This window comes from Lonchura striata, chromosome 5 (assembly GCF_046129695.1).
Source record: "Lonchura striata isolate bLonStr1 chromosome 5, bLonStr1.mat, whole genome shotgun sequence".
Classification (NCBI taxonomy): domain Eukaryota; kingdom Metazoa; phylum Chordata; class Aves; order Passeriformes; family Estrildidae; genus Lonchura; species Lonchura striata.
The window spans coordinates 24,933,060-24,952,049 of NC_134607.1; the positions used below are offsets into that span (position 1 = coordinate 24,933,060).

Consider the following 18,990-nt stretch of genomic DNA (forward strand, 5'->3'; position numbering starts at 1 on the left):
CAGGCAGCAGGCATGCTAGGAGCACATCCAGAGTGGCCAGGCAAAGTCTCCTCTGTCCATTCTCAAACATGGAGCCCATGCTCACTGTGCAGGGCAGCAGCAGCAGCAGCAGCAGCAACAGCAGCAGCAAATGGGATTTTGTGTGTGGTTGATGTTACAATGCTTTTTTCTCCTGCTAAGACAAAAGAATTTTTCTCCATCCAGGGGAGCTCAGTGTCCTGGTCACCCAGAGAATCTTCTCCTGGACTTGGTGCTTGGCCTAGCAGCACCGTGCAGCAAGCCCATGGCCAAGCCCCTTCACACGGGGACCAAACATCTGCACAAAATACTTATTTATCCCATGATGAAAGAATCAATGTTTCTGGCCTTCTGTGATGCTGATTGTGCACCTCCAGCTTGGTGTTTTGCTTTATTGAAGCTGATTCTTAATTAGCAACAAAGTTGCAGTCACAGAAACACTGAGGACAGAGGAGTAACATCAACCTTGAAATTGTTACTTTCTGACCACTACAAAAGCTCTCTACCTTCCCCTGAAAGCTACTTAAATGTTTCTTCACTTCTAAAGAATGATAAACAAGTCCTTGCTGACAGAATATCACGACTACCTTGACCTTCCTTTCCCATTGGGACCTGTTGGTGTATGAAATGATGACCAGCCCAGCCATCTCAAAAGGTTTTAGTTTTAATCTCAGGTGGTTGCACCTTTATTATGGTGCCTGTGCTGCATTGGGTGACTGGCCTTTCCCTGACACCCCACTGGTATGGTTTGTGACCACCTCCGTGCACTGAATCTGGAGCATCCTGTGGTACCCTTCTCCCATGTATATACTGCAGTCAATGGGAAGGCATCTGAGATGGCAAAAGAGGTTGGAGCAAGTATCACAAATCAGCCCATAAACCTCTGCTCTGCTAAAATGATCTTTCCAGAGCTTGAGACAATGTAGGAGCACAAGGAGAAAAAGTGTGCTGCTGGGGTGCTGCCACACCTTCTGCATTCTGGTTGCTATCTTGGTGCCTTTTCACTGCAGTGCACCATCAGGGGTGATCCTCCCTTCTCTGAGGCTTCCAGGCCTCACATGAGGGACAGGCAGGGAATGAGAACTGAATGTCTGGTGTCGCCTGATGTCAGCATCCCTTGCTACAAGGGACCAAAATAAAAAAAACCTCATAGGTAATGAAATGTGAGGGTTCACAAGGAAACTTTTGGGAAGAGAAGTGATAAGTCTATATAAATTAGGAAGGTAAGGAACTGAGGATTACCCATATTGTTTTACACACAGTGGTTGCATTAGAATCAATTGTATTCTGGTGTTTGTAGTTAATAATTGACTTCTAGTTGCATGTAGAAGGAAAGAATTCATGTAAAAAAGCCAAGAATGTACAAGAGCTTTTTAGAGAAAAGCAGAAAAAGAAAAAAATAAGAAACAAACCCTCAACCAGACCTATATTTTCTGTGAATTTTTTTTCTTCCATGGCAGCTGCAAAACCAGCTCAGTTTGTGTTAAGTGTATTATCCTGTGAACAACAGGGTCCCATTAGCTCTGTCAGAAGGCAAATACTCTCTATACTAAAAATCTCTTGATTCAGTACATTTACCTGTCACAGAGTAAATTTCTGCTTGACTCCATTAAAGAAATAATTTTAAATCTTGAAACATAGAAACTACTACAGCAGGAAAAAAAAGTTACTTTTCCCCTCTCTTTGCATTAATTGCAGACATCAAACACTACATTGCAGTTCAGCATATAGAAGAATGTTGTATCAAATTAAAAAAAAAATACTCAGGGGAAAAAAAAAGAAAGGAAGGGATTATATGGCAGTAATAATTGTATTATTTTCTTTATAAACACATGTGTGGTGTAGATTTGAGTCTGTGGGACAATTCAGGAAACAAATGAAAAGATAAGTTTTGGGTTAAAACTCAGCAGATTTCAAAGTGCATTGTTTATACCCTCTGCAGTGCAATAAAGCTTATCAAGAACTTTTCTATTGGATACAAGAGTCAAAAGAAATAAGAGGAATGTGAACAGTATGCTTCCTTTGGGTTGCTACAATATCTGTAATTCTTTCAGCACAGATTTCCCATGTTAGTTTAAGCTCTGCCTCACAACAATCATTTTTTAGCAGATAATCGTAAATACTTTTCTGAGCTGAGTTGTTCACAAATTTGCCATCATTTCACTCTCCACAAGCTCAAAGCATGTGGCAAGTTCAAGGGCCCTTAATTAAAAATATAATACTTTCATTCTAGAAGCTCTTGCTTGCATCCTGGTAATACTCTGGGATAAATCAACTGCTGATGTAAATGCAATTAATTTCTGTGTAATTTCATTTAGAAGCTACAAGAGTACTACATTTTTATTTAATTATTTGAATGTGCTTTCTGTAAGGAGGAGTAGGATCACCTCCCCCTTACAGAGGGGAGAGCTGAGCCTGGGTAGTGAGAGGCAGAGATTTGACCAGCCCTTGGTAAAAGCTGGGAGAGCATGCAAGCCTCTCACTCTGATCCACATTTGTGCTTTCAGCATGAACCAGGACCTGGAAACGACACACAAAGTACCATACATTTCAAGCACAAGATTTGGCTCTAGATCACTAGACATTCAAGCTGCAATATTTCCTAGGCAGAATGTACTTCTGCCCCTCTCATAAATTGAGAGGTCAATTTTTGTCTTCTTTTCCTATTTTGCTCTTGTAAGGGAAGACAGCATGGCATGTTTGTTAGAACTATAATGTTGCATTTGCTAATTAAATAAAGTGGGGTTTTTGGGAGAACTTCTTTTAAGTAAAACCATGTGTTCCAGGGAGGAAACATTCTTCTGGTAAACAGCTGAGCCCTTAACATTTAGCAACATAACTGTGTTTTCAGCTATTGAAAACTGTGTGACCGAGGAAGCCTGTGTTTCTGAGACTGAGGACTGAAAGCATTTTGCTTGCTGTCAGAACGCCAACCCTTTCTTTTATGTATACGCTAAAAGCAAGAAAGAACCAACTATTGGATGGTTGCTTCTTATGGTTTTAATAAAATTTGTCTCATATCAAAATGCTGCTGGGTTTTAATGTTGACGCCGCACTGAGCAATGTTCTCTGCTTAGGCACAGCTAGCTCTTGCTTTCCAGAAATGTAGCTGCAGCCTGGCATTACTTGCAAAAATTGGAGCCTTAAATAATTTCCTCATTCCTCTCACCTGTGCCAGGAAGGACCCTCCATGCCTAGACCTCCTCGCTGGTAGAAAGAAGGGGGTCATTCCTCCTCCCTCCCCATCTGGTCTGTGAGCAGTGCTGCAGTGACATGAGGTAGCTAGGGAACAGAAGTTACCTGCCAGACATGAACAGCAGCCCTGGAAATCTCAGGGGAAAAAAAGATAATAGAGCTGGAAACTGCAAGCAAAAACAGGACTGAGAGAATAGGAGTGCCCTGTACCTGGCTCCTGCTTTCCATTCCAAGAGTCCACATCTTTCAGAGACACTCGAAGGGCCACAGGGTTGTGGGACAAATCCTGCTGAGGGGAAGCAGGGAAGTTTCATTTGTATAAATTATTTCCTGAGCAGTATTAGGGAGCAGGGGAGGCTGGCTGGGTGAGTTTGAGATGTTACACTGCTTCTCTATCCAGCAGCTGGAAGGGGAAGGCCACAGTCCCAGCTCCCTCTGGGCCGAAGGAGATTATTATTCCTCTGCCTGCTCATCCCACTGAAGCTGGACTGCTGAGCTCTGGGCATCACATTGACCTTTGCAGTACAAAGGGATCTTATCTTGTTCTTTGTAGCCCTCAAAGCAGCTGGGCATGCTTACAAATTTCAGTAACTACCAGCTAAGGCCAAACAAGATCCCACGATAAAACTTCAAGGCTCTGCATTCCTCTCTTATTGCTTTCCTGAGCAGATTCTCATTTTAACTGGACTTATGGTCCTTTCATCCAGTTATCTTAAAGTACATAATGACTACTGTAATTACTGACATTAATGAGCTAATCAATTCTTCTAGGCATTATTTTCAAGGGATAAATATTACTATCCTTGCTGTAAGAATGGGGAAACTGAAGCAAAGAGAAGTTTTTTGATGAATAGGTGTGTTTTACTTTTAATATTATAATATCCTCCTGGTTTTATTTTTATAGGTTTATGCATTTTCTTCTTAGTATGCTTTATGTTGTTATTGCTTTCCAGTAATGTTATCTGTCATGGGTTGTGTGCATGTACCAAGGTTCATTTAAGAAAACTGCAGTGATTTGAGAAAACTTAACAGATATTGAATAGTTTTTTGTCATTGTTTATATATATATATTTGATTTATCATAACCCTACTTTCCTGGCTTTTCCTTTACTTCCTCCTTCTTTTATTTTTGGTGCCTTTTTAAGGAAAATACCACAAATAACATTCTTTTCTATTTATTTTCCATATACTTCAGCTTGCATTTAAATCTCTAATCTGGAAAGCCATCTGAATATGACCTTTTAATGCCTAAAGAACTAAGATATTCTACTGGGTAGGAAGCTTGCAAAGCAGAACTATAGCTTTACTGAAGTATCAGTTAATCACTTATATATATATAATTAATATTCAGAAAACATATGTTGGTTTGGTAGCATTTATGTAAGAGTTTAAGTTTTCCACAGTTCAGGTATGCATCCCTGAACCCTTTTCAAGGATAGACAGACAGGTAGCCAGACCAGAGGGTAAACTGCAACAAAAACAAACAACCAAACAAACACCCAACAAACAAACAACTTTATTTTGTTTGCCAGCACAATTTCAGGTGAACTGAATGGTAGGATCTAGTCTCTAGATAGGAACAAGTGTCTCAAAACTCTTATTTGAAACATTTTATTTGCTCCCAACTTGTTGTTTAGTAAGGGCCTGACTTCTAAAAGCATTTAGGTGTTTATGTGCACTTCAGCATCTTTAAAAAGCCAGCACTAATTCCTTATTGAACTGTAGACTAAGGGTCTCCAGTCTGACAATTTTATATTGACTTATTTCAGTCAACTTCTAATTCTAATGAGACCAAAAAGTTAGTCTCAGCTGTGTTAAAAAATTGCTTCACAAACAAGAGAAACTGTCAATCTGAAAAAAAAGCAACAACAAAAAACCAACCAACCAAACAAAAACCCAAAAAACAAACCTGAGGTAACATAAAATCTCTATAACTGGCATATTTTGGGAAATTTAGAAACAATAAAAGGCAAAAAACCTGTGAAAACCACTAACATAGTTTCTAAGGTGTCACTGTTAAGTTTTAGGCTGTTAGTCCTGACAGCTTTAGTTTTGAGACTTTGAGACTTTTTGCACTACACATTATTTTCCCGAGGCTTATTTGTAGCGGCAAGGCTCTCTCCACCTCTCTTAACGTAGTGCCTATGCATTCAAGAATTTTCAGGAAGCCTAAATCCAATCTTTGGGCATTTTTGGAGTGGTTTGTGTTTTCCTTTTTGCGCTGGGGAAGACAAGAACAATCTTGTTTAAAATAAAACCCAAACAAGGGAAGCTGAAGAGTGGGAGTATGTGAGGGAGCTGGTGAATAACTTACAGGGCTGTGAATCTCCTCCTGCCTGTAGGCTCCTCTTGTAGGCTGCAGTATTGATTCTGTGTTTAGTCTAGGCTCTTCCCAAATACCTGCTGTGGCTCTTACGTGGATTGCAGAGAGCTCGTCCCTGAGGGTGAGCGGCAAGGGAAGTCCTCCTCGCAAATGTCCGGTTTTGGATCAACACCCCCTGATTCTCCATCCAAAACATGCACGTGCCTGCATTTCCCTTCCACTCCTATCTCGTAATGGTGTGCGGCCCGACGGAGTCCAAACGCACCGAAGGGAAATGCCGGGATCGGGCATTTCCTCACGGATGAGCCCTCAGAGATTTGAGGAAAACTCGTGGCCCGTAACCTGTGGGACGGCTCGGGGGCTGAGAGGGCTGGCGGAGGACCGCGCCAGTGTCACCTATGCCTGCGACAGCCCCTCTGATGGGCGGGAGCGCTGTCAGGACTCCGCGGTCCCTCGTACCGTGCCCTGCGCCATCCCCGCCACACGCTGGGGTCCGGCGGAGAGCGCGGGGCTTGTGGGCTTATTTATCCTTTGGCGTTTGGGGATTTTTGTCTGTCTTGTAACGCCGACGGGAGCCTGAGGCAGCTCTGGGCACCCCCGGGATGGGCAGTACAGAGCGCCGCCGGATTAGGAGGAATTTATTCACAGAAAGGGCAGTTAAACATTGGGAGCTGCCCGGGGAGGTGGTGGGGTTTCCGTCTCTAAGGGTGTTTAACGAAAGACTGGATGTGGCACTCAGTGCCATGGTCTGGCTAACATGGTGGTGTTCGGTCACGAGTTGGACTCGATGATTTCAGAGATTTTTTAATCTAATTGATTCTGCGATTGTGTGATTCGCACATCCACTCGCCACTTCGGGGGCCTCGGGGTGCGGCCCCGCTGCCCAGGCCCTTTGCTGGCTGGCCGGGTGCTGCCATGTCTGTGGCGCAGCACGGCCCGGGACCGGCGGCAGGAGGGCCCCGCCCGCCGGCGCCGCGGGGAACCGGCCGGGAGCCGGCGGGCGGGAGGGAAGGAAGGAGGGCAGCGAAAGAACCGCGCTCTTCCCGCCGGCGCCTCAGCCCACCGGGCCGGGCAGCAGGCACCGGGTGGTGCAGCAGCAGACCGGAGCGCCCACAAGGTCCGGCCAGGCTCCCCTGGGCCTACGCCGCGCACTTTTGGGCCGACAGATAAGGCCGTATGGGGCGGGGCAGGAAGAAGGAGCCTTTTTTTTTTTTTTTTTTTAAGGGAAAAACCCTTCGCCTTTAAGGGGCGAGGCCAGCGGAGTTTGCGGAAGAGCCCGGAGAGAGACGAGCGCTGAGTGGGTAAGCGCGGTCTCGTGACGGCGGCTGGGGCGGTGCCACGCCCCCCACCCCGCCGGCGCCCCGCGTTCCATTGTGTGCGCTAACGCCGCCGGGCCCCGCCCCGCCGTGTCCCCGCCCACGGGGCTGACCACGCCCCGGTGGCGGCCCCGCCCCCCGTGTTCTCTTGGCTCATTTCCGGCCGCCGCCGCCACCGCCGCTTCCCTCCGAGGGCTCGGGAGAGCGAAGGAACAACAGCCGCCATTTTGTTTGTGTGTGAGCGACGGAGGGAGGAGAAGGGAGCGAGAGGCCGAGCCGGACGGGGCGAGCCAGGGGGAGGGCAGCGCACAGAGACCCAGGGGCACGGACAGGGGACGGGGAGAGAAGCGAGGAATCCAGACTCCCCTCCCCCCCCCAACCCCAGCCTGCCCGTCCCCTCGCTATTCCTTCTCTTTCTGTTTCCTTTTCTCTCTTCTCCTTTTCCCGGAATTCTCTCTTCCCGCACTGCCCTCCGCCCCCGCTTTGCCCGCTCCGCACACACGCCCCCGGAGCGCCAGGCAGGGGCAGTAGGGAGCCTGCGCTCGGCCCCCGCGCTGCCGCCGTCCCGCCCCGGCCCCCCCCGCGGGGCAGCGCCGGGGACCCCCTCCCCCGCCCGGCCATTCCGGGGCGAATCCCCCGGCCTTCCCCGCCGTGATTTTTCTCCTGTTTTATTATTTTAATTTTACCTCTCGATCCTCTTCTCCGAGGGGTAGCTTGCGCGGCCTCCCCTCCCACCCCGACTTCCAACCTCTTCGCTCCCTTCCCCACCCTCGCAGAGGCGAAGGGGGAGTCCCCACCGCGCCCGAACAACAGCCGAGGGTCTCCTCCCTCGCTCATCGCGCCCTGCATCGCCCGTGGGTCCGGGGGAGCTGGGACGGGCAGCCCCCTCCCTGCCACCATCCTCGGCCGCCCGGGAAGGGGGAAGGTAGGCAGAGAGGGCGGGAGGGGCCGGCTTCTTCTTCCTCCTCCTCCTGCCGCTGCTGTGGGATCGGCCCCTCTGCCTGCGCCGGAGCGGGGGGGCAGCCTGCTACTGCGAACGAGAGAAAGAGGAAGGGGGAAGAAGAGAAAAAGAGGGGGCAGAAGGGGTGTTGAAACCCGCCCCCCACCTTCCCATCCCGCGATCGGTGCTGCCTCCATCAGGACAACAACCCCTCCTCTTTGCCTGCACAACAAGATGTGAAGCGGAGACTCCTGGGACTTATCCTCACCCTCCTCATCCTTACAGCTCCCCTTTCTGCAGCCATTAGCGACGGGCGAGGAAGAAGCGAGTGGAGCTGGGGACCCCGCGCACGCTGTGCCACTCCCCCCCGCCGCCTCCCCCCCAGCCCTGTCGCTGGCGGTGGGTATTTTTTCGCAGGGTGGTGTTGGAGGGGGAAGGAGCCGCTGCTAGAGGACGGTGATCTTTTTTTCTTTTTTCCTCCTCCTCTCCTCTCCTTCGCCCGCCTCCTTGTGGCGATGAGGAGGAGGAGGACGGCGCCGAGGAGGAAGAGGCTGATGGCGGCGGTGAGGAGGCAGCAGGAGGAGGAGACCCCCCGAAGGATGAAGATGATGATGGTGGCGGCGGCGAGGAAGCACCAGCACAACAGCCGGGATTAATTTTACTAAAAAAAAATTAAATATTCACCAGCCTCCATTTTTAATTTTTTTTTCCTTTTTTTTTTTTGGCGGGGGCTTTACCTGCTCTTCCCATCTTCGTTCAGCCCTTTCGCCTGGGGGAAGAGGCCTCACCCCCGCCCGCCCCAGCTCCCACCTCTCCCAGATTCTCTGCTGCCGCCCTCCCAGAGCCCGAGAAGCAGAAAAAGGGGAACTTGGCCCCCCTTCTCCGCCAGATCCTCCTCCTCGCTCTCGGCCTTATTGTTGTTCTTCAGCTGACTCCGGGCCCCAGAAGACCGTGAAGGTTTTGGGGTTCACCCCCCACCTTCTTTCTGCTCTGAGCGATTGTCTAAAAAATTAAAAATGGCCGAGAATGTGGTGGAGCCGGGCCCGCCTTCAGCCAAGCGGCCTAAACTCTCCTCACCGGCGCTCTCCGTGTCCGCCAGCGACGGCACAGGTCAGTCTCGGGGCCCCAGAGCCTCCCCGCTTCTTGGTGCCGCAATTACTGCCCCTTTCTCCCCTGTTTTGCTTAAATCTCCTCCTCCCTTTTGCTGCTGTTAGCTCGAGCCTGCTTTTCTCCTTCCCGTCTGTTTCGCCTGTTCTCGCTCCGTTTGAAGCTATTTGCGTTAATGGCATAGGGAGGGTGTTCGGATGTTTTTGCCCTTCTGGTTTTTTGGAAGTGATTGAGAGCAAAGCTATTCAGTTTATTGTGCTTTTGATCAGCTGCAGATAGGACTTAACAGTTCGTCATTTTCGTGTCTTTCACAATAATAGCTTAGCTCCTTGCTAAGCATAATGCCAGTTGCAGAAATACGAAGTGCTAAAGACGATGCTTTTGTACACTTTATTGTTGGATTACGTGTGTGCGCACAAGTTTCTTGGTTTTGTATTTTATTTTGCATATACGGGGTTCTTCTAGATCTTGTTTAAAAACGAGATTTATTTCTCTTGCTGTTTTTCTTTTTTCTTATATGCAGTCTGCATATATGATTTACTTCTTACAATCCTCCGTTCTTCCTGTAGAAGTGTATCAAAATACTGCTTTTCTGATTCAAATAGACCATCGGCTTTAGGAAAAACAGCTAAAACCAAAATTCAGATGCCATGCTTGTGGCATAAGGTTTATTGAGACTTATCTTCTTAGAGATGAAATTTTATTTCACCTTATTTGCCTTAAGAATCAATATGGAGTGTAGTTAATCTTGCATCTCCTGTTTCTTTGCTGCAAGACCAAAATGTCTGAAATTCCCCTGTAGACTTAAAAGCTGTGAAGAGAAAAGGGGCTTCTCTGCAGTCCTGCCAAGGTCTTTGGTGATGCTGGGAAGGCAAGCTAGGACATGGAAATTTTAGGTGACCCAGTCCCCAGCAAATATTAACTGGTTGTACTGGGAATGGGGAGGAAGTAACAAAGGGCTGTTTTTTAATATTTCTTGCGAAGCAGATGAGTATTTGGTGTCATTTTGCTATGAGAATACTCTGTTACCTGGAGTTTCTTTGAACTCTCATTAGTTCCCATTAGATCACATTAGAAACTATTAACCTATGGGATATGGAGGAGGCCTCCTCCTCCTGCCAGTCTGGTGAGTGGTGGCATTTCTGAAGGCACCCGTGCTCTTGTTCAATGCAGTTAACAACTGGCAAGAAAAGGGAAGAGTTGTTTTCTTGTTGTTGGTTTTTGGGGTCTTTGTTTTGTTTTTTCTGAAAAGAGATTTTAATAGCAGGTCTTTGAGCAGTGGATGTGGTTCTGCTTGGGATCATCTCCAAAATTTTGATTTTGCCTATTCTATTCTCGGTGAATGATGTATTAGTTTTGAAAAGTTTGTGTGTGACTTTTAGTGCATATTAAATACAGCCAATATTATGTTGTAATTGGAGGACATGACTATTCCTAACATTAACAGGTCTCTAGTAAGAGAGTAGAAGAGGGTTGGAGAAGCTACTCTTAAGCGAGAACTAGTTGTTGGCTGTTTTTTTGCTAGATTTGGAAAACAGTGATTAATTCAATAGTAACCGTTTTAAATTTGTCTTGATAGTGGTTATTTTGCTCTGTTTAGAGAGGTGAAATAAAAATATTTTGTGAGAAAAGTTCTGATAGTTTAAAAATATGCAAGCTAAAGGCATATTTTGATTCAAATGAACACACATCTAAGTTCAGACATTTGTGAGCAAATAAAGGTTGGATAATTCGTGTATGTATTGCAGTTTAACAGGTGTAGACTCTCACAGAATACTTAGTCTTCAGTTGTTAATTTACTGGACAGCTTTTTATAGTATATAAATGAACTTTTAATCTTTTTTGTGAAACACTAGTGATTGGACAGTTTCAGTATGTTTCAGACTAAATTTTTCCCAAAGTTTTTGGGACTGTTATCACCTGATAGCTATGCTAAGGTTTATAGTGGTGCAAACACTTCAGTGTGCTATATAAAATCTATTAAAGATTTCTTAATCCTGTGGCTTTTTTTTTTTTTTTAATTGCCAAGCAATTATGGGAAGTTTTACTTTCTGTGGTTTTTTTGACATGACATATAATATCTATTTCTGTGAATAAAATCCAACCTATGAACCAGTGAATGTATTTTGAGGGTTATATGGTTGTATTTTTCTCATTTGCTGCTTGAGACTGCAGTTTTTGTCCTGCTTCTGTTGTGGGAAACTACTTTGAAATTTACAATTTTTTAACCTCTCTGCTGGTTAAATTTGCTTTGAAATAGTGTAAGCAGCTGTCATGAAGTAAATTCCACTTATAGAATCTTGTATTGTCCCCACTCCTCGGTTAATTATAGGAAATAAGTAACATGGTAGTTATGTACTTACTCAAGCACTCTTTTTAAAACTGTTCAATTCTTAGCACTATCAGAAGGAAGGAGAAAGGCAAGACACTTGCACTGTTGATGAAACTTACTGCAGCAGCTGTGCATAGTGCTGTTTTTGCAGTTAAATTTTTGATTAGTTTCTTTCTAAAATGTTCTAAACAGTTTTAGTTTGTTAGATATGTAAAAATGATGACTGACTCCTATTACATTATTCCCAAAGTTGCAGATGTTACGTATATTTATATTGAAGACCAAGAGGAATCTCTAACTCATGTTTTCACTGTAGACCTGGATGATACTCATATTCTGAGCCTGGACTGTACTAAACTCTAATGTTGGTGGCTTTCTTCTAAAAAGAAATAAGCAGAGATTGTCCTAGTATGTTTGATTTATTGGCAGCAGCCAAATACAGCTGCTTTTCTCACTTTTGTTGCAGTGCTGCATCATCTTCTGTCTTAAAAGTTACAGATGGTTCATGTGTTCCCTGCTCAGAATTTGCCGTGGAACATAGTGTGTTAGTGTGCTTTTAAGTTGCTTTATTAATTCCAGTTCAACCTTAAGGAGGCAAATTGAAATGTTTGTAGCACATCTTGTAATAAACATTCTGAAGTAGTTTAGACAGTCTTGGTACTTTCAGCGTCTTCTAATATATTAGAATTTTTGAATGGTCTCACTTTTTCTTTAATGTTGTGTAGCTCCAGAATAATTTCAGAGGCATGAGTGTGTGGGATTCCCTTGAACTACACAGGTTTTTCTACAATGTTTTTTCTCCCCTTTCTCTATTTAATTGTTAAATTTGTTGCAAAGAAGAATGGTAATGATCTCTGTATCTTGTAAGGCCTTAAGTTTTCCGAGGGCCATGACAACTCTACAGTGTGGTAATCTTTTAGTGACAGCAGTGACTTTGTTACACTTCAGTTCCAGCACGGTTACATTGACAGAAGAGGATACTGAATACATTGCCAATGTAGCACATTTGCTTGCCTTTCTTAACTGGTAGCAACATTTTTTATATGTTGCACCTACTCTAGCAAGACTTCCTTAAACACTATGTTAGCAAACTGGTTGATATTAGTTCCCTCCACTATAACAGAATAACTGGAGGAATTACCTCTTGGAGTAAAATGAATGAAAGTTGTTCATAAAGATAGATTTATGCTTTAAACCACTTGTTTTGGAATTTGGGGGTGTGGTCAGGGGGATTGAGAGGTATCTTTTTATTTGTGGATCCCTCAACTTTACCTGCAGTAATGCAGGTGTGCTGAAGTTGTACAGATTTCTATGTGATTCACTCGGGGCAGGAGAGTTTTATCATATTTTACACCCCTCCCCATCCCCCCCACACATGCACTCCTCCTCCTGTTTAGAAATAAGCTGTTTTCTGTGAACTGGGAAAATTTTGGGCTCTGGGTTCAAAACCACTGTGTTTCTTCATGGAATAAAAATGGAGTACACCTCCTGCTGCAGAGTGTGTTTGTATGGTATCATGTATTTAGGCTGCTAGATCTGAAAATAAGATTTTAAGTACTTAGTGTTTCAGGTTTGCTGGGACACTGGAAGTCAGTTTTCTACAATTAGTTGGCATGTGTGTTATATCAGAGATCAGGGAATGTATTTTGTAGTATGTGCCTTAACATCCTTCAGTTTACTATATCCAAAAGTCATGTTTTTCTGTGCGACAGCACATCTTCAATCTCCCTTGAAGTACCCATCTTTTGTAAAGTCTGGATGTTCCTTTTTGTCAGGAACTGTTTCTGACCTTTTAAATTTTACTCTCCCTCGCATCAAAGGTCTAAGACCTGTAATGAAACTTCTCTTCTGGACTACTGCAGTTTTGACTGATACTCGTCTTTCATTTGTTCTGAATGGATCAAGATGTTTCTTTTCTTGAAATTAGTTGTATTAATCTTACCACACTGCTCTTTTCAATTTCCTGAGAGCTGTGTGGCTTTTGCTAGTGTTTGTATATACTACATTTAAAATCAACAACTTTTCATCACTCTGTTTGCTAGCTAATGTTAAAGACCAAATGATTAGCTACATTTTAACTTACAGCCAAATGTTTTCATTCTTTCTTGTTAAGAGCCATATTTCATACTGGTTTTGCCTTATAATGTAATTTGATGGATGGAATATACTGTAAGTCAAGTATTCCAGTGGTGGATGCTTGTGTGGCAAAAATGAGTGTCATTGCTGTGTAGCCAAATGGGCTCTCAAAGTAACTGTATTAGGAATACATATTAAGAAAATATAAGTCTGTGAGACTTCTTTAAAAAGTAAACTAATCATTCATATAGTGCTTAGTGATTTTTTTAAAGAAAATCATGCAGACTTTTGAACCTTGTAGGTTCCCAAATTGCTGTATCTATTCTTTGTGTCTTTTACCATGTAGACGCTATCTCTGACATAGGTACTTTTTCTGAGCAGTGTTAGAAAACTACCTAATTAAAAAAAAAATAGTCCAACAGGAGTACCATACATACCACAGTGTAAAACTGAGGGTTGGTTGAGCACTTACAGACTGGAAAACCGGTTTACAATTGCAACTTAAAACTAAATTCACAAGTTTAATAATATTGCAGGGAAAAACCTTTGTTTGGGAAAAGATTTGGGAATTTAAATCCTAGATTAAAAAAAAATACTAATTTTTCCATCTTGTTCCTCACAGTCCTAGAGCAGGGCTTGCCTTAAGTTCAGATTATTGGTCACTTGGGCATTTGTAGAAGACCAATTATCTGGGAGGGGTCTATCAGACTCTAGGTTTCAGTATATGTTTTTTGGGGGTGTGGTTCTAATAAGGTAGTGGGGCTAAATGCTGAACTTCTGCTGTAGGAGTTCTGTATTTTTGTATATTTATAACTTGGAGCAAACCACTTTATTATTAAATTTCAATTTTGTGTGACTTAGTGTATATTTCTTGCATCTTCTCTGTAGGCTATTTGATCATCTCCAGTGTGTCACTTCAGTGTCTTGCTTAGCTGCTTAGCAGGAGCAGCCTTTTAGTGATTGTTCCAACTGTGTAATGTTACTACTTCACCCTTTCTCATCACTTGATTTTGTGGTCCTTTGGAGAGTGTTTGTCCAAAAATCACTTAGATTTATTATTTGTCAAATGGAGTAATTTTCCTGTGTAGATTTCACTGACAACTAAACAATGCACACCTGTCTCCACAGATTTTGGTTTTTTTTTGTCTACTTAAACTGTAGCAGCAGGTTGAAGTAAAATACATCTGTCTCTGCATATGGTGGTGTGCCTGATAAAAAAACTTTTGTGGCTGCCTTGAATTTGTAGAACTTTAATTAGAACTCCAACTAGGGAAAAGATCCTCCCTGTGAACAGTATCTGACAACCTATCATTCTCTTCCTAAATAGCAAAAAGTTTTCTTTAAATGGGCTAGCATATGAATGCATTTAAAGTTCTCTTAAAATTTTGATGTTCAATGTTCTCCTTCAAGCATTTATTTTTTCCAAATCTTTTTGAAGAAAATTAGAAGGAGGAGTGTTGAATTCTTAGGGGCTCAAACCGCAGTAACTTCTTTGCTTGATGCTGTTCCTGTCAACACACCTGACATCAAGCATGTCAAATTGGAGACCAGTCTAAGATTTTCATTAAGAAGTGCAAGTTAGGTTCAGAACCTTGAAAAACAGGTAATTTTCTATTAGTGGTCATTGTGAGATGGGGTAGATAAAGATTTAATTCTTTCCCATTTGATGGTGTGAAACACCTCTGTACTGCATCTTTAGTTGTATTCCTGCAAGAGATCTAAGGATAGGTGTTTCGAATGTTCTCTGCTTGCAGAATCAGGATTTGCTATTTCCTTTTTTGTAGGACTTCCAAATACCACTGAACAGACAATTTCTCTTGTTTTGAGTGAGACTGTAACATACTCCTACTGTTTTTAATGGATGAAAAGATGTGAATGTTCAGGGTTTTTTCATTTTTGGAATCCTAATAAAAAGTCCAGAAAAATGCTGATATATGGCTTGCTCAGTTCAAATTTTGCTGAAACTAAACTGCTTTTTACATGGTATTGATTGTAATTCCAGGAAATCTGGAGTATTACTGGTTTAAGATAATGAAGTCTGGTCTGCTGACTTATGTTATTTTGTTCACTTGTATATCTTTTGTGCATAAATTCAGCATTGCTTTTTACTTTTACTCTGGAGTAATGCTGAACTCAAAGTGCCTTGACTTTTTGGTAATTGTATATGCAGATTGCATCATTTCATAGTCGTTGTTAACTTGACAATGAAATGAACTTTAATCTTTTCTTGAAACTGATTTGTAATTGCTTCTAAAATGAATCAGTGTGTTCTGTGCACATAAAGGTGTTCCCATCCTATCTGCATGTACCCAGTTTTTGTCTACCAGCTTCTCTAACTTTCTAGACCTGTGTGCATACACAGATGCCATTTGGAATAGTAATACTAATTTAGAGACTTTTGACTCAAGTTAAAGGTAGCCCAGTGAACTTATGCAAATAGCAGCATGTATACAAGGAAATTAATAATGGTGTGACTTAAGCATTTTGGGATTAAAATGTCAAAGCTTCATCTTATGTGGGTTAACAGTGATGGCAAGACTAGTGCCTTTGTATAAAAGCATAAATAAACAGGTATATAAATAAAAATGTCTCTGAAATTCCTCCTTAAATAATATTAAATCTTTAAACATACCCTATTCCTGATTTTTGACCTCAGTCTTTTCCATATGATTACTCAACTTCTGTTTCCCTACAACATTTACAGTTCTATATTCCAGACTCATAACCATTGCATTTTCACTATGGTTTTCTGTGGTTAACTCCTACTATCATCTGTATCTCTAAATACTATTTTTTGGAAGAACTTTCAATATGAAACTGGAAAGTTTGTTATAAATACAATTTTTTTCTGAAGCTGCAAAAACCGTGCATCAATTAGAGTCTACTAAAATAGACATTTTGGTTGATATTAGTTTGGGAAAAGTATGACTTAAATTTGCAGATTATTGAGACTTCACAAAACTGAGACTATTTTCTGTAAGCCAAAGTTGATGTGTTTGACACCAGTGTTTGAATAGGGATTAGGATAGCTTAAAAAATGGAGAGAGTGAGGTCCTAATTTTAGGACTTCAGTAGATGTTGAATGATAGGCTGTTGCTGATTTAGAACAATTTTTTTTTGTTGTTGTTCATACTTGTAAAATATTTACACTTAGCCTGGTTGTTACAACTAATAGCTCAATCATGTGCATTCTACATAGTGAATTGGACTTTGATCAATAAGTGTTTCATTTTTAAAAAAAATATCTGTGCCAGAAATTGTGTGCTACCATAGTGTGCTAAGATGTTTTGAACCTTTGTGTTTGTTGTCTTCCAGTTGTTTTGAATAAAGTTTTAAAATATGTTTTCTGTTTGTATTATTTACAGTCTTACCTCAAATTACAGAGTTTCTTGATGTAGTGAAGTAATTCAAGACTTTTCTGGATTGGCAGGGAAGGAAAGTGGCAGTGCTTTCCCAGTTTCTTACTGGGAACAGAACTAATATCAAGGTCTAACACTGAAGACAGTTACTCAAATAGCATAATATAGAACACAAGTTCTCAGTTGCTGCTGAGCAAGCAATCACCCTCCATTAGGATTATACTGGGAGTGCTGTCCAAGGATTTTGGAAGCAGTAGCTGCAATGATTACTCTAGACCTTAGTATTTTAGGCTGATGTGGATGTTTTGCCCCTTCATTTCAAATCAATTTAGTAGATGAATTTAAATTAATTCTACTGTTTAAGTTAGAACATTTTGGCAGAACTTGAGTTACCATTGGGCAATTGTGGCTTCATAGAGTATCTACATGAAAAGCCCCCTCTTTTAATGGACTTGATGGTTTGATATCCAAAGTGCAGTACAGCAAAATTCCTACCAGGTTGGTGTGTGCCTTTGTCCTTAGGCATGTGGGTTTTTGTTTGGGTTTTTTCTTTCTTCCCTGATAAAACTGCCTGGACTTATGTAATTTAATTTTCTGTCACTGTAGAGGCCTTGGGAATTGATAAGTATTAGCACTTTGTTTCAAGACTGTGCTTCACCTTTGCTTCTGCATTTTCATGGATAGTTGAGAATTATCCTATGAGATTGTTTCTCCTTTTCTTGTCCTGCCTTTTTTGGTTTTATATTTTGATTTCTGCTTGTTTTGGTAATTTTTTTTTTTTTTTTAATGTAATTTCAGACAGTGTGTTTTAGGGTCTGTAATGCTGGTGGCTTGACTGCAAGCCTCTGGCTTTTTTCTCTGGAATACTGGTGGGATCTTCTGGGTACTTGGTCTGTTACATGTAGGCCCTCTTCAGTTGTAGGTAGCTTTTGTATCCCCATGCAGGGAAGATACTGACCTCATCACCTTATTATTATTCTTTGTCTGAAAGCACAACAAAGGTGTTGTGTTTTCCATATGGTCCAACATGATCTGTGGTTCCTGTCAACCCTGTCACATGCATGCTTTGTATTCAGTGTCCTGTATTAAGCATTGTCTGTTTCGTTTTGAACCCAATGACTGTGATATAAGTTGACCCACTAAGAGGTTGCTGGGCTTCAGAAACATTTGTGTAAAAAGGTGACTGTTCAGCAGGTTTTGAAGTTGGTGTGTCTGTGTTCAGAATATAGTAAATGGGAAACAGGGACAGGAACTGTTGAGTTTCTTACCTCTTTGCTGCTCTGACAGAGATGGGTCAGACATCTACTGACTCCTGAGCCTATCTGCCATTCAGGGTTCTTGAGGCACTGTTGATCACATGTGCTTTTTCTTCAGCGTGTACCAATTCTTCTCAATACTGAATGCTCCTATGTCTTGATGCTGAGGGTTAGTACCTGGGAGAATAAAGTATTGCTATTTTGTAGCACATGGGCATGTTCCTAAAAAACAGTATTGTTCACTGTAGCGTATTTGCTAGGACCAGATAGTTTCCGTATAAACAGAAATTCCTATTTTATTCTGAAAGGTGAATAAATGTCAGAACTAATCCCCATATGGGCCACCAATTGTTGGTGTCAGTGCTTGGCACCAACCGAGGTGGATGGGAGCTGACTGTCATCGTTAGTTTATCTTACTGATCTTGTTGTAGGAATGTCATACCTTCTCTCTGTGAGTTCTCGTGAGCAGCTCCTCCCAACACTGACTCATTTTCTCTTTCTTCCACAAAGCCATCTGACTTCTTCCTGTCCCTAACATGAACATCTGACCCTTCCTGTCCTTAGCAGCACATGCTAACCCTTACTGTCCCTAGCACGACTGCCTGACCATCACTCTCACAGCAGCATGCAGACTGACTCCAACTCTCTCTCAACTACCTAACCCACTCTTTTATAACACCCATCCTTATTGGACACAGCTGTGACCTATTAAAAGCTAGGCTGTTCCTACTCTTTGGTAATTAGTACAGCTGCAACTCCTCAGGGGTAAGATTGCCTTCAGCACTATCTCTATTCTCCTACAATCCATCCTCCCATAAGTAAAGGTTTGTTGTCTTAATCAAGAAATGAGAAAATAATGGGATCCTGACTGTTGGCTAGAAAGCATGTAAAAGAAGCTCGTATGTCCCACCAGAACACATGCTGATTTCCTTGCTAAGTAGTTAGTATTGATATATTTTCCCTGTTTTATAAACACTGTCATAAATTGGTGCTTTGCCTGCTTTGAGAGCTGATGTGTCACTTGTGCTACCAAGTGCTCTTGCAGTAAAACTAGCTTGAAATAAATAC

General features: G+C 42.5%; 1 protein-coding gene across 1 annotated transcript in view; it reads left to right on the forward strand.

Moving 5' to 3' along the window:
* The first annotated feature begins 7,488 nt into the window (after positions 1-7,488).
* EP300 (EP300 lysine acetyltransferase) overlaps positions 7,489-18,990 on the forward strand; it is a 61,344-nt gene continuing 49,842 nt past the window's right edge. Inside the window, exon 1 of the mRNA XM_021552832.2 lies at positions 7,489-8,902. Coding sequence (XP_021408507.1) covers positions 8,809-8,902 — 94 coding nt within the window. The 5' untranslated portion in view covers positions 7,489-8,808. The remainder of the gene's footprint in view (positions 8,903-18,990) is intronic.